The sequence below is a fragment of the Diprion similis genome, chromosome 1 (genome assembly GCF_021155765.1).
Source record: "Diprion similis isolate iyDipSimi1 chromosome 1, iyDipSimi1.1, whole genome shotgun sequence".
Classification (NCBI taxonomy): domain Eukaryota; kingdom Metazoa; phylum Arthropoda; class Insecta; order Hymenoptera; family Diprionidae; genus Diprion; species Diprion similis.
In genome coordinates this window covers 4,382,068-4,397,646 of record NC_060105.1, presented here as the reverse complement: position 1 = coordinate 4,397,646, position 15,579 = coordinate 4,382,068, and the positions used below count along the sequence as shown (strand labels likewise).

General features: G+C 41.8%; 1 protein-coding gene across 2 annotated transcripts; it reads right to left on the bottom strand.

Moving 5' to 3' along the window:
- Nucleotides 1-3,171: 3,171 nt before the first annotated feature.
- LOC124408957 lies at nucleotides 3,172-14,025 on the bottom strand. 2 transcript variants are annotated; one of them, XM_046886301.1, is made up of 3 exons: nucleotides 13,898-14,025; nucleotides 7,374-7,466; nucleotides 3,172-4,901 (listed from the first exon to the last, which is right to left on the bottom strand). In XM_046886301.1, the coding sequence occupies exons 2-3, from the start codon at nucleotides 7,419-7,421 to the stop codon at nucleotides 3,243-3,245; spliced, it is 1,707 nt and encodes a 568-aa protein (XP_046742257.1). In that variant the 5' UTR covers nucleotides 7,422-7,466; nucleotides 13,898-14,025; the 3' UTR covers nucleotides 3,172-3,242. The 2 variants fall into 2 exon arrangements, with proteins under 2 accessions (XP_046742257.1, XP_046742266.1); XM_046886310.1 differs by lacking the exon at nucleotides 13,898-14,025 and adding an exon at nucleotides 13,718-13,755.
- Between the last annotated feature and the right edge of the window lie 1,554 nt (nucleotides 14,026-15,579).

Below are 15,579 nucleotides of genomic sequence, written 5' to 3'. Positions count from 1 at the left end.
AGTATTAATCAGTGATTGGAAACATTCGTTCGTTATCCTTAGAATACAACATTACTTATCTGAGAAATAAATTTCAGAATCATTGTGACGCTTTGACTAGTGAAGAATTTTCGCCCAGTCTGATAGGATATTAAAATTTTTTGTGCAGTTTGTTGAACATAGTGAGAGAGCACTTAATGATTTCATAAATCGCTCCAACGAATTATTAGCATATTACCTTTCTAAATGCATAGTTATTATATCAGACATACATTCATTCAATGAAATTTTTGTACATGATGATGGAGTTTTGCTAGGCGTATTCGTATGTGAAAATAAAAAAACAAAAAACAAAAAAAGAAAAACAATTTATCCTCAACCAATGCTAAATCGCAAATTGTAGTTCAATTTTGTATCATGATTCTACGTTATATATACTTTTTTCTTCTTCTTTCACTTTTTCGTTTTTTATTTTTTTCGTTCTATCCAATCTTTGAATTTTCTCAGTTGTTGGTCGGAAAGTCGTTTCTCAATATCGCAAGGAAAGAAAAAAACAAGCCAATTGTAAGGCAAATATCTAACGATACTTCCATATATATACATATATATACATATACACGAGTATATATGTATATACACACACACTCACGAATTCGGGACGGGGTGTTTTGCTCATCAAATTTTCTAAAATCCTTAAACTTTTATATGTCTATACTGTATATTGTATAAAATTTCAAGAGTGGGATTTGACTAATTTAAAAAAAAAAAACTACCACTAAACTAATCGCAGGTTACAAACGCCCTATCCCGTAATATACTATACGTAGATATTCGAACATCTAATCACACGATTATCCAACATGCAACTGGAATATGAATTGTACCATTTGTTTTTCATTCTTTTTACTTTATGCAATGAGTCAATGCCTGAAAGGTGACATAAAATGTCGTGTTCCATTTCAAATCGATGGAAAGTACTTTAAAAATAAATATAAAATAAACTATTCATAAGGAATTTCGTGTACAGTATAAATTTATACATAATAATTGTGTGCGTATATATATAAAAAAAAAACAAAAAATAAGTCTACTCATCAATTGAACTACGTAAATATATATATATATATATGATAAAAATGAATAACACGTACTAATTCATAATTCATTTCACAAACTTCACTCTTGATTCCGTGAAAGAATAAAAAAAACAATCAATCGTTGCGCTGATATGTTCGCAAGAGTTTTGCTCAAATAATTCTGACTTGTAGTTGCAGCTATTTTTTTTTTTTTTTTTCTCAAAATTCTTTATTCACTTTCAACTGACGACATCGTTGGGGAAGAAAAATGACTTACAGTAGAATATAAATCGTTAATTTACCGATGATATCTGTAATTACAATGAGTACAGGTATAAATATTATCTTTCGGTATGTAATACATACTTCTATAAATAATACAAACAGAAAAAAAATATGTATATATGATTACAAAAATACATATTAATTTTAAATGTCAGTTGTACAGGTATTTTTAAACAGGATAAATTACTTGCCAGTTACTATTACTACTACATATACATATAAAAAAAAATATCTATATAATATATGTTAATATTTTACTACATTGAAAATTGAAGTAAAATTTAGTCCAAGAAAAATTTTCACTTTCAATACAAGAGAAAGATTAATTATTGTTTATAATTTTTTGTTTCCTAATTCAGTTTTAATAATATAACTATTAATGGTAGATCATATCGAGGAATCATAGCATAACAAAAAAGATTGTTTCTTCTCTAGGCATGAAAATTGAAATTTCAGCTGTGGGATGAAGTATTTTTTTTTTACTTTTGATATGCTACTTTAATAATTTTAATGCGTATCAACAACATTGAATAGAATTCGGTCGATAACTTCACGTTAAAATTATTATCCTAAAAATATTTACCTATACTGATAATTATATTTGATTGAAATAAATTTGCGAAGTTTGTTTAATTTGGAAAGAGTTTATCACTGAAAAATCATAATTCAGTTTCAATTGGACACCCGGTTGAAGTATTTCAAAGCAATACCTGCGGTTGAGAATGGAGATTGAATTTAAATTCAATAATATTTTAATCACGTTATACACGATAGAAAGACGTAACGATACTTGAGTAAACAATAAATGAACGGAAATAGATAAATAGATAATTACTTAATTGTAAGGTACTAAGCGTACTTTGTTGGAGTATAAATTTTCGTTGAGGTTCTATCAGCATACAGAATAGTTAATCACAACGCGGTAAAAAAAAAAAAAGTCGACGACATTAGGTTTGGAATTCGTATAACGCATATAATCTTTTTCACTGTGTGGAAATTTCTTATTTTCTCCTATTCCGCAGCGTTAAACTTTCTCTTTCTTACCTGTTGATCAAACCTTTTTTGCATCGTGAATATTTATTGAAAACCGTATGCAACAGAACCTCCGAACGATACGTAACATTAGCCTATAACCATTTACCCGGTCGCATCCTACATATTATTTAACTTATACCTCTCTCTCTATATATATATATATATCTATATATATATAAATAAATAAGTAAATAAATATTAAATATAATGACTAAACATCGTAGTCCAAGAACCAAGGTGACAAGATGATATTTGAGCTAACGTGTATCGACACTATACATGTATTCGTTGCAACTTAGAAGATTGGTCAGAAAATAGGGAATAATTCAAAAGATGAATGGAAAGACTTAACTAAGTGCTTGTCAAACGGTGAAATTCAACAACGTATAGCCTGAAGAATATTGTAACGAGAAAAAAATCAGTTTTGTGGACATACTCGTCGACTCAAACACTGAATTTAAACACATGTATGATTAGTTGAAAAACTATAGTGAAAAATTAATAATTCTTAAACATAGTCTATGTATATATAGGCGGGGAGCCTCGGTTTAGCCGTAAATTACGTATATATTTTAATACGTAAAAATCTATGCTTATAAAAATTGAGACATCTTTCCCCGATCAGGTATAAATGTCGAGCGAATCGACGGATTTAAGCATCTTAACTATTCGTAACCGGATAGAATACAATAACAAGATGAGTATCGGTATAACCCAATCTCAATTAAAGTGTGGAAAAATTGTTTCGTTAGTCGCTCGTCATTTGTTTGGGAGGTGGGGGGGGGGGGGGGGGGGGGGGCGTCGTCCGAAGATATGCATTTTCGTTTTTTCCTCTTGGGAGAAAAGAGAGCAGTTGTCTTGAATATCCTAAGAGTAAAAGCAAGTCTTGGACGTTTTTTTATGCGCGTTACTACCGAAAGGTCCAACGATTCCCTTGTTCGGTAGTTTACCGAACGGTCTTAAACGCAGGCAAACGTAAGCCGTGAGGGCGAAGGATACGAGTAAAATAGCGAGGAGTACGATGAGCGTGATGGCGAATCCTGGTGTCGTCATGCATATGAGACTCGAATTGACGGCGTGGTCCTTTCCCGGAAATACCATCGTCGGTCCGACGACGGTATCGTTGCTCGACTCGTCGATGGCGAAGGTTAAATCGCCGGTAGAAACGACCCGGATGATCCTGTTGACGCCGACCTCTTTCTCGGGACTTACGGCGACCTCGCGAGACTTTCTCCTGCGTTCATCCCTCGGTCTTCCGGCTGTCGCCTGGAGGTAGGCCTCGAGAGGAAGCGGATGAAGAGGCGGCGGTCCGTACCCTGACTCGGGATGGATGACCTGGTGGTTCTCGATGTACGTCGACTGCGAGGAGTCGAGGAGATTCGACTCGGAGCATTGGTCGGGGCACTGGTACCTGCATATCTGAATGGTGCATTGGAAGTGGACCTCCATCGAGTCGGGGAACTTGAACGCCTGGAAATGCGCGTAGGAGAGAACGGAGGCGCTTGCTCCGAAGTTTTTTATCTTTGTGAAACGGGACATCAACTTGGGCCTGGTTATGCACCCCTTCTGATCGACCAGCTGAATCGGGGCGCGCTTGCCGTCGTGAGCCATGCAATTACGGACCAGCATGTCGAACTTGGAGTCGTCGTCCTTTATGGCCAGGACCATGGTCATCGTCTGGCCGATCTTGACCAGGCCGGATACCTCGGAGGCCCAGGGTCCCTTGCCCACCTGGATCTGCATCCAGCATCCGACGTTGTCGCCGGCGAAATCGGTCCGCACGACGTCGAGCATGTCGACTGGAAAGGGCCTGAAGGTGACCGACTTCTCGTACTGGTCGTGCCACGTGCACCGTAGCTTCCTGGCCTGGTCCCATACCTCCTGAACCTGCGGATCGTACTGCACGACTATTATATTCTCGAAGTATGTTCCCGAGCCCGATTCAGCGCCATAGCCGTACAGTCCGTTCTCCGTGTTACCAGCCGTCCCGCAGGCGTGAATGCTGATCTCGAAGTTGGCCGAGGTCCTCCCGAGACCGGCCGGAAGGTGGACGCAATTCACATTGCTGTAGTGACCCTTGCTGAAGACTATGCCGTAGAAGGGCTGGTCGAACCCGAGATAGACCTTCATCAAGTTTTTCTCGCACTTGACGTCGAGCGATATGATCTTGGGCATATCCGGCGTTGCTACCGGCCAGGAATCGCCCCCGGATCCAGAATGGGAGGTGTAGATCTTGTCCTGAGCCTCGGTCTGACCCTTCGACGGCAAGGGGGGTGGGGGTCCGTGATAAGCGACGTTGTGAGAAGGCCTGGAATTGGAAAGGCCAAGACTGACACGTCCCGGATGATTGCGCACTTGACCGGTGTTGTAGTGACCACCGCCGGCGGTGTTTTCACCAGTCGTCTCGAGGGCCAGCTGGTCCGAGCTGCCGAGCTCGGTGTCCTGTCGATCCATGGCCGATTTGTCATTCCGATTGTCTTCTCCAGGAACGGCCTGTATCACCTCGACGTCGTCGGAGCCGGCCAGCTGAAAAATGAAGAAGACACGATTACAAGGAGTTCATTACCCCGTTGATAAAGAACTAAGCTTACAGGAAATGAGGAGGAATCGCGTCTCGATTCTCGAGGAAACGCCTGAGGTTAACACAGATAGTCCGACACGGCGTGACAGAGGAGCTGGGATATTCTCGACGAGGCGAGATGGGTAGGGATGGGTACAAAACAGGAGCATCTGACACGTCGCACATGACCCTCAGGCATAACGGATCAACCGACCGACCGACCGAATGAACGAATGAACGACCACCGTACCATCCTCAACGCAGGTCAATCGGCCAGCAGCATCGCTCACTTCGTCGTCTCTCGTTCCATGAGCTCTCGGTGCTCACTCGTTCCTCTAACCCAATTAAAGACCGTGCGATTTATACTCGCGAGGCTGGCCCGGGGAACGGGCACACGGGAATCAAAGGACCCGCTCCGTCTGGTACCGGCGCGTCATGCCGCGGGTCCGCTCACCAAAACCGGCTCTAATTTAATAACAAACCTGAAGGTGAACCTGGGCCTGGGCCTGGGCCTGGGCTTGCCCACACACAGCGATCCTTATTTCTTTCTTTCTTTCTCTTCTTACTTACTCCTTCCCCCCCCCCCCCCCCCCCCCCCCCCGCCCCCCCCACATTCGCCGCGAGCAGACGTTGTTGAATAAGGAGGTACCACCGACCGGCCGACCGACCGGCGTGGCCTGACTCCAAGGAGGAAACTCGAAGCCCTTAGCACTGGGTCAGACAACTGGATAACGGCAACACTACGTGGCCTCCCATGGATATAAGTACATAAGTAACGCGCGATATCTGGGTTACATAAAGCTGTTATAAATCGCTCGCGTACTCCCCATCGGCCAGTCCAGTACCGTAGCCCTTCGTTTATTATCCCGCTTACCAAATTTTCGCCATTTTTATCTCTCTTTGGTCTTTTTCTCACGCCTGTATGTCTAGTCGCCTCCGGTTTATCCGAGGAATTTATGTACTCTGGTGGCAGGCGTTAACAGCTGATTTGGACTGACGCTGATGCAGGTTTGGAATAAATCGTATCTCAATTTATAGCGATCGCTATGGATCATCAGGGTGTATTAAACGAAATTGAGGACTATGTAGCCGGACTATCGATTCGTTGTTACTTTCTTACACGGACTTCGACGCGGCCAATGTCGATGTATACAGAAACACGAGGCATCTTAGTGAGACATCAATCATGGCTAATAACACCGCGCCAAGAAGCAGCGTTGAGCGGAAGAAATGAGTTTTTTCACGTTAGGCACGTCTTTTTTTCTTATTCCTTTACCAAACCTTCGTCGTGTCCAAAGCTGGAGGCGTTAGAATGTTGAAAGGTGCTTATTTCGGCTCAAACCTCCACATGTAGTACCCCACACGCGTACACACGTGTTTTTCTGCGCGTGTGTTTAACTTCCATTGAAGAAGAGCTCGTCGAGCTGCACGATATACAACGATTAAGAGAGAAACGGCGATGAATGGAAAACAGTTCTCTATACCTGTACGTGGAATTGATAGAATTGCGAGTGGGAAAGGCATAAAGAGAGCGTTATACCTCAACTATAATCTCATAAGTCTGGCGCTTCTTCAGGAGCGTTCATCACACCTGCGCAGGTTACAATGCACCGCTGGATTTCATGCCAAACGACTATTCCCTCCGTTTGTTTTCATTCCCTTTTTGTCCGCTTAACAACCTCGTAACATTGAATAGATATTGAATAGAAGAAGCCCTAGTCCTCTCTCATCTCATGGTAAACCAACGCGAACTCCGTGGTGATTAATGACCTGCACAGCAGCGAAGCGCGTAATCGAAGTTACAAAAGGGTTACGGGAAAGTAGGCGAATACATGCTCAACAGCTTCCATACTCCTAATGAAGATGCATCGACAACACTCCGTGTAATACACTCCTCTATTTTCATCTCGGGACCAAAATCTACCCGCTGAATTTACCACGGTCCCAAGACCTGCAAGTGGGAAATGGGAAGAATTTCAGGTTCCGGTGATCGGATGATTCCCCTGGCTTTTCACCGCATGTTCTACAAAACCAATTCACATACTCAAACTCTATCCATGAACAACTGCACGTAACAGAAAACGACGCGACGTCTCGCCTGGAGACTCTGACACGGACGACAGTTAAGTGATTGATCAACTTCAATTGGATTCAAGCTTCCCCGAGTAGCTATATTTCTGCGAACCTGGAACGAACGGAGGAACACAACCGTAGTCAGGTAACTGAAACCCCAACAAATCCAGATCAACACTAACGTCTGATCAGTCTACATTCCGCTCTATGCTATGGACAACGTGTTTTCGTTTTTTTTTTTTTTTTTTTTTTTCCCTTTTAAGTAAATGTTTTCCATTGGTTACAATTATGGAATATCCTCAAGGGGTTTAGTTCATCATCATTTCACGAGACGCATTTATAGAGTAAAGGATCAAAATACTCACTCCCTTGAAGAGAAGACAGGCTAGGACCAAATGTATGTGTAACCGCATCGTCTGACGGTTTTTGGTTGCACCGTAGTAGCTCAGATATGGACTCTGGAAAATAAATTTTGTTCAGTTGATAAATTTTTGGGAAACGTTTATTCAGTGTGACAGGGATGGATTAAAAATGGATTCATTTTTACTCGCAGGGGGTTTTGAAAAATGGGCTTTTAATTACCGCAGCTCGGACCATATATTCTTCTTTCATATGTATACCTGCAGGTGAGAATTTAGTTTTTGTATTCAAATTGAGTTTTAATTAGTTATTTACCGTACAGATTCCTTTAAATGGAATCATCATCATTGATACGCGTAACCGACAATACGAAACCCACTTCAGGATCTTCGTTCTAACCAACCATATCGTCGATGTATTCTAAACTGTAATTAGCGGATTCCGTGAAAGAAGTGTGCTTCGTACTTAATTTTATCGGAGGCAGAATATTTTGACGCGCATTCGTAAAGTCGTTATTTTATTTCTTTATTTTTATTTTTCTTTCTGCCCTTTTTCAATGATTTTTTCTTTCTCTCATCACGCGTTTAAGACTCTCCGCTTTGTTCCATTAACCTTTTAAAAGCTTCAATTTGGCCGGCACACGGCAAGATCTTCCGACGCACTAATGATGAATAGTTTCTCACACTATTTTCGACGTGGTTTTTTTTTTCTTTTTTTAATTCTTTTTCATTTCCTCGTTATTTTTATTTCTAATCCGCCCCCCTCCACCCAGTGCTTCCTTCCAGTCCTCGATGGGATATAAATAAATCTCAAGTTTATTCATGATCTCCGTCGGTACGACTTATGGTATAATATACCTCTAGCGGGAAAGACCGTTAGCTCTCACTTGTCGTTTCAGAAATATAATTATTTTCAAGTTGATTTGTGAATTTGGGTTAACGACTTAGCCAATCATCACCGCGTGCTCTCTCCTCTCTTTCTCTCTTTCTCTCTCTCTCTCTCTCTCTGGTGCTGCACAAACTCAAAGTATATATCCGGCCACTCCTTTTTTAATTCAACTCAACATTCCTCTCGCGTTTTAGTCGGGGTTATGAATGATGAATGAAATGGAAAAAACCTTATGAAAAAAAAAAATAGAGAAGAAAAAACAGTTTACACCTACTGCAAGATAAGGATATTCTCAACTAACATGCTTGAATGAAATATTAGCCGAAGGGATGATGGAATCGATTTTATGCCGCCCACTTCTTCAACAACTGTGAGGTTCGTTCGTTCGTTTAAATTCATGAAATAACGCGTAAAGAAATGGTAATGCAACTTCCAATCCACCGATAATGATGGGTATCGGTATTCCAAATGTGCAGATGACCCATGTGCCACCGCCGGTGGGGAATTCTTGACAAGTTTAAAACAAGAGTGTGCGGCAGCATATCGCATTGCTATTCAGGCACGGAGAGGCAGCCTGTAATTAGCATATGGGAACGTTCGAATAATAAAAAAGGAGTACAATGTTCCCCTGAATATGCAAGCATTTGCCCCACAAATAACTATACCTACATGCCCGTCGCACACCTTGTTACGTCACAAGTCGGGGAGAGCCGGGTATGTAGATATACTGTGTTTGCTTGAGTTACTTAGGTGGCTCCTATGGACTTTGGGCCCAACTGGTCCCCCAGCCCATTCGGCGCCGTCCGTCCCACCTTTTATCTTCTACTCATTATCAATCGGAGATGAAAAGTGCCGTTACGAGATTCGGCCCTGATTGTTATTATCGTTATTATTATCATTAAAATCTGGCCCCGAGCTTTGACTTTGTATTCGAGTAAGAAGATAAAAAGATACAGTGAAAGAAAGAAGAGGAGGACTTTAAAAAAAAAAAAAAAAAAAGAAACGAATTTGGAGCGTCGTTATAATATCTATATACCTACTATGTCGCACTATGATCTTTAAATATTGTAAGATAACAATATCGACCGCATTACACGCTAGACTGAAGTCTAACGGTTAACAATTTTCTCACTCTCCGGATCATACGGCGTAAAATTTTATGAATGAAAATTCTTTCCCGATCCTTCAATACCACGCCGCCAATGAAGCGGCTATTAAATTGATGTAATTCCGGAGGTTCGTTAATCCGGGAAATATCAGCCGCTGATCTCTGTTCGATGACCTCGACGCGCGGTTGGGCCATCCACGTGGCTCAAAGGCCACTCCGTATTTACAATACCTTCTAAACACGAGGAAGGCGGCTGGCACTCGAGATGACTCTGGTGACCCACTGGTCCACTGGCCGTCTCGTGCTCGTCGTGAGTCGTGAGTCGTACAACCGAGTCGTGAGAGGAGCTCCTCCTCCGTATGGGTACGTATGGGACTTAAGATCTTATCCGGACCTCGCCGAAGGGATCTATCGACGAAATTAATCATTCAATAGGGTCAGAGGAGTGGACTGGTTGACAATTGGATAACGTCATATATTTCAATTCTGTGGGAGACGTTTTCTCTCTTGGTTTTTGGTCCTCCATGAGACTAAAGGCGAAGTGATCGGGTCGATTTTGGGTCTGGACAATAAGGAGGGACTCTTCCCATTATTAATTACCACAAATTCGTGACCCAGAAACCATTGCCTGACCAGGTGCTGCCTGCACTCGGTGGGAACACATTCATCGTCTATTATAACTCGACTCTATAAGAGATTTGTAATTGAAGTGACAATTAATGATCGTTGGATAAACGTCGATTGATTTGAAATTCGTAAACCATACGTCGTCTCGTCAATAGAACGCGGCATGCATAGGCACTCTTGATGGGTACATAAACATGCGGATATATTCCTGCATCGTCTTGGGAGAAATGATCGTAGGATTGGTGCAGGCTGTTTAAGTGTATAAGTAGGAAAGTAGGCGAAGTATTTACGTAAGTTGCGCGGTTGGCATTCGCGGATACAACACATGCCCGTCTTGGAGCGTCGAGCATTCCTTCGGCCAATTTGCAATTCGGCTACCTTCCAACTCCTCGCCTACTTTCCGCGGTTACTCCCCTTGTGTGTGCGGATTTCAACCTTGGATTCGTGTAATGATCACGGCAAATTCACACACACACACACACACACATATGTGTGCAACCACACGCTGAACATCCTCCGGCGTTGTGCTCCTACCTTGGGATCAACTTGTGCCGGTTCCACGTCGATAAATAATAAACTCGAACTACCCCCGGGGCTTGCAGGCGGTAGCTCACCCAGTAGGTATAAGATGATCCTAAGATGTGGTAAACATGTGACGAGATCCGGTCTTATGATGCAGTAATAAATCAGCAACCGTTGCGGTAACTCGTCGTTCATTACCTTCCCATATTATCTTTCCTGCAGTCGGGACAATTTCTTTTGAATTATTCATATAGCGGTGATCGGGGTCTCAGTCCGACGAAAAGTCTTCCTTCTGTGGAAAACATTTTTTCTGGATGTTCGAAGAGAATTGCTATAGAAACTTATCCGAGGTGTTCCATTATTCGAATCACAGATTAATTAATAATCACTTAAATCTTATGTGTTCATTTTCAAATTGTGTATTTTGTTCCTCTATGGTTGTAATTTTGGTGATCGTACGTATTTTGCAACCGTCGTGACGACGAAGAGTAAAATTCCCGAGGGTGATTAACGACGACGGGAAATGATAAAACGACCAGCCTACATTCGACATGTCTAATTTCGAATGGAAATAAATTAGTGTACATATTCAGCTGCCGGCTTCTTCGGTCGTTACAGATGTTGAAAACGGAGGCTGCTCGGTCACGACGAGAAAGGCCATCGCGCGTTATGGCAGCGCCGGAGGATTTCAAGTAAAGTAGGACCAGGAGATCTGTGACCGAGAACTGATCGTCAAATATACGCATAACGGTTTCATTGATGAAGTAATACGCAACCGACAAACTCAGCGGCAGCAGCAACCGGTCGCTTTGACCGAATGGAAGCTGCGGGTCTATTTCCATTGTCGTAAAAAGCACCGGCTGTGCTTATAATGGAGAAAAGCTGTCGATTTTTCTCCGCATCTTTCCAAAGTGTTACAATAAAATTTATAGACCTTGGGATAAAATTTCGACCAAATTACCCGGCGATCCTGACAAACGTAACCGTGCCATCTGCAAAATGTCTTTTTAGCCCCGGGCCTTCTTCCTTCTCCTCTCCCTGTACCGCGTCTTTCACCATTGCCTCTTCAGCCTCTCTTTCTCCATCTTTATTCCTCTCCCTACAGTTTGATATAATCATCAAATATTATTCGCGGGTCGATTCACTGCGTGCCGATCGGTCGTGTTCCACTTTCGTGTAATACGCACGTGATAAAAGTTCGATGACTGCACTTCGGACGAAAATCAACTTTTATACCCCCTTCCAAGCCTCGAGTCAATTTGATACCAATTTCCAGCTGCACTTCCATACTGTGTAATTTTACTGTGATTCACGATTCAACCTGCAGCGATCAGAAATGTAGAAATTAAAAGCTTCTCGAAAATTGCGTGAAAACCGCCTGGTTTGACGATTTAGATTCGGATGACATTGTTGGTGAAATGGATCGCCACGATGCACCGTAATTTTACTATTCAAATGCATTCCCGACGCGTGCAGTATCGATAGGTGCCTATACCAACCTGTATGCTGGAAAGTAGTGCTTCGCACAATAATTTATCACCTTTAAAGATATTTTGGACAACTGTTGTCCACGGTAAAACATAACGGGTTGGACATTTACACAATTCGGTCGTACCGATCGAACGGGAATATATATGTATGTATATATATATGTATATATATATATATATAGGTATGTGTCACAGTCAACAGTGTCCAGTGACACCAAAAAACCTTTAATTAACCTTTAGGTATACAACTGTAGGCTCGAAACCAGCTTCGTGGAACTTTTTTTTCTCATCTGAACTCGTGACCAGTTTAACCGATGCATCAAATATTGAGGCGTGTGCACGCACGTGAGCTTATTTTGTATTATCTTGAAAGGAAGATATTTTTTTTCAAATTTCCATTTCATTCAGTCGGCTAATTTAAATACAAATCATATACACGTATCCGTAAAATTTTTACATAAATCGTCGGGTTCATTAATCTCAGTGGCATTTAATTTTCAAACTCTTTTACATCCATTAGCGTAATATTCGTGTCGAGAAAATAATAATGATTAAAATTGACTAATAATTCAAACTTTTTCTCACATCAATTAATTATTGGTCATAATCAGTTGTAAGATTGTCCAATAAATTGTTGCGAGTGCATAGATGTTTAAATTGATGTATTGTATGGTTTTTTATTTTAAAGCACAGTAAATTTCCTTCGCATTTGCATCCCAGAATTTATTACCAAAAGTCAAACTGCGGTGATGAAAGAAATTTGGTAGCAAACAAGAAGTTCGTTAATCATCAACATTCTGAATGACCGATCGTTTTTTATAAGTCAATAATTTTCTTCCAGTGTTCAGAATCCTTGTTACACAATTCTAGAGAGAAACTTGACTGGATTATCATCGTGCAAAAAAAGGAGTCCATCTTATTTTGCACTGAAACGAAAGTGGCTGGATGAGTCTAGCTGCCTGCTGCGGTACAAGAGAAACGGGAATATACTCGTAAAGTCTAATGGTATAATTCAGAGGCGCCTGCATGCGCGCAGGCAGGTAAATAGATAATCATAAGAGATAGGAAATTTTTCTTCAGATAGTTAAGTAAGCAATGCCGCGCTCCAATAATCATTTTCCGTGCCATATTCACGCGGTAATATAACAAATCACACGACGTAGTCGAGCGAGCATTAGCAATTTCCATTCTTCTATACGCATATCATTACTTTATACATATATAGGTACCTATGCCATTATTTCTTTTCCAAGGGAGGAGAGCAATGAATTATGACGCGGTGAGCCGTTTCCACGTACCTACATAGTTTCATCTGTAACGCCTTTTGACTAAAGACCTGATTAATTCGTCACGCCGGTTACCCACGAGTTACTTGTTAACCCGGACGCACGTTTACCCGATTTGGCATGCTTCGCAAGGCTCGTGCCCATCTTCAAGGTATGTGCTCAGCAAAAGAAAAAAAAGAAAAAACCGACAACAACGAGAGAGGAAAAAAAGAACCCGAGAGGCCCAGAAAATCGGAGATTAATATTAAACAGTCTAACGAGACGGGACACTAATTGACCACGTCTAACCAACCAGCCACAATTATTAATATCGTATACCAATTTACGACCACGCGTGCTCAAACGCCAATTTTCTAAAAGTACAGACATTTAAGACCTACTCGGGACTTTAAGTTATCCAAGCACTCTGGTTCAAGACGAATTCATACCCGAATCTTCCGCTTCCAAGAGTCGTTCACGGTATCGACACCAAGACATTGTGTTATTAGGACTTGGAAACTCGGTACTTGAGTAAACGAATCCAAGCTTCCGAGCAGCTCGAGGGTACAACTAAATTTGGGGTTTTGGGGGGTAAAAGCGTCCCTCGAAATACACGTGCAGACGGATACCTTGATTGGTCTGGTGACTCTCGATCCTCCTGGGATGAACGACTCTGCAAGTTCGATGGTCGGGATGCACGTGGAGTGACGCACAAGATGCACTTAATCACAGTGGTCACGTTTCTGGCGCCGGATCATAGACGTCGTAATTAATACCTGGGTGGGCACAGTGACACAGACACAACTGTTGTTAACGCGGTGCCGGGCATCGACGTCGTCCCGCGTCGACTTCGAGGAGATGAGAGACCCTCGGACACTGGTGGATCAGCCGTGCAGGAACAGGTGTTGAGGCGCGAGCGCGAAGACGCGGAGACGCGAGGGCGCGCGAACCAAGAATGGGATACACCTGTCCGATATACAGACTATATCTACTACAACTCCGTGATCCGCCTCCTGACCCAGACACGCTGGTACAGTTATATAGGTTCCTCGGGCTGAACCGCGAGAAGCGTAAGTACGCGGGAACCTCCGATATCTCCTTATTCACCCAGCACCGCTGCTGCTGTGTCTGTCTGTCTGTTTGTCTGTCTGTCTGTTTCTCGTCGATGTCTACTCCGGTGCACTCTGCACGTCCCAACGACTCTCCTGCCATTCGATTTTCACCCCAGTCTGCGGGGTGATGGAGGAAATGGTCTCACAAGTTTTGGGCTATGTATCCCAGACAGTGCAATAGTTACAAGGAAGGTATCCCCAGCCGATCTATCCGATTTCGTTTATTTTTTAATATGTTATAGTAGACTGAAAACTAAGCGAGACGTGTTTTTTTTTTTTAGTCTTCCATTAAATACTTTATAGGGGGGTGAAATCACCCTTTCAAGTAAGGCGTGACAAGGGGCGATTTATTTTGCAGTTTTACCCATGAGATCATGATGTTTTTTAAACAAACCATCTGGAAAAGTTTTCTCAAAACGAGAACTAATGTCATATTCTCAATTAGAAAAAAATACTACCAAGTGGGTCCTTGACATTCCTCAGTTCGGAGGGTGGTTTGACCACCCCAAACCCCCGTTAAAGTGTTTAATGGTAGATGAAAAAAAACTAAATGTCGCTTAGTTTTTAGTCTTATGCTTTAACATATTACAAAAGAAATCAAATCGGAAATATCGACCTGGGATACCTTCCATATTAGGGTTATCAAAAAGACGTTAAAATGATTCCTTACGCGACATTTTTTCACGTCTCAAATTCCTCCAAGGACGTCCCTTAGGACGTATGAAGGTATTTTTTAGACGAGAAATATCATTTAGACGTCTTTTTGACGTCTTATCGCAAGGAGTTTTATGGAATCATTTTTCTCAAGTTGTTTGACTTTTTTTTAGTCCCACTTCTTGGCTTCGTATAACTACACATATTCGGATCACCCGTGCAACCTTCGCGGTGAACGTTAATTGCGAAAAAAGTGGTCTTCTTCTATACTCGGAATCCGTAATATGTTTCATCATCCTCGTGTTCCGCTTCTTTGGTCCCGATTGCAAATGTAGGCCACGAGGAACTTGCCAAATTAACCATATTTTTTAGGATCTTTTTCGTTCACGAATATCCACACGTAAGGGTGATACGACCTTTTGTCAGGACTCTTTTCACATTTACGATTTAGAAACCCTCATTCTGCAACCGTTTTCAAGACTATTAACACTGTAATGTGAAACGGTAAAACTTTGCTTGTTCAACTTATAATATATAAATTGCAC

What these genes read in the sequence shown, in the direction of transcription:
- LOC124408957 (XM_046886301.1), bottom strand. Translation starts at nt 7,421, where the DNA reads ATGCGGTTACACATACATTTGGTCCTAGCCTGTCTTCTCTTCAAGGGA. An exon ending in CCTGTCTTCTCTTCAAGGGA is followed by an intron (nt 4,902 to 7,373) that starts GTGAGTATTTTG and finishes TTCATTTTTCAG; the next exon opens with CTGGCCGGCTCCGACGACGT.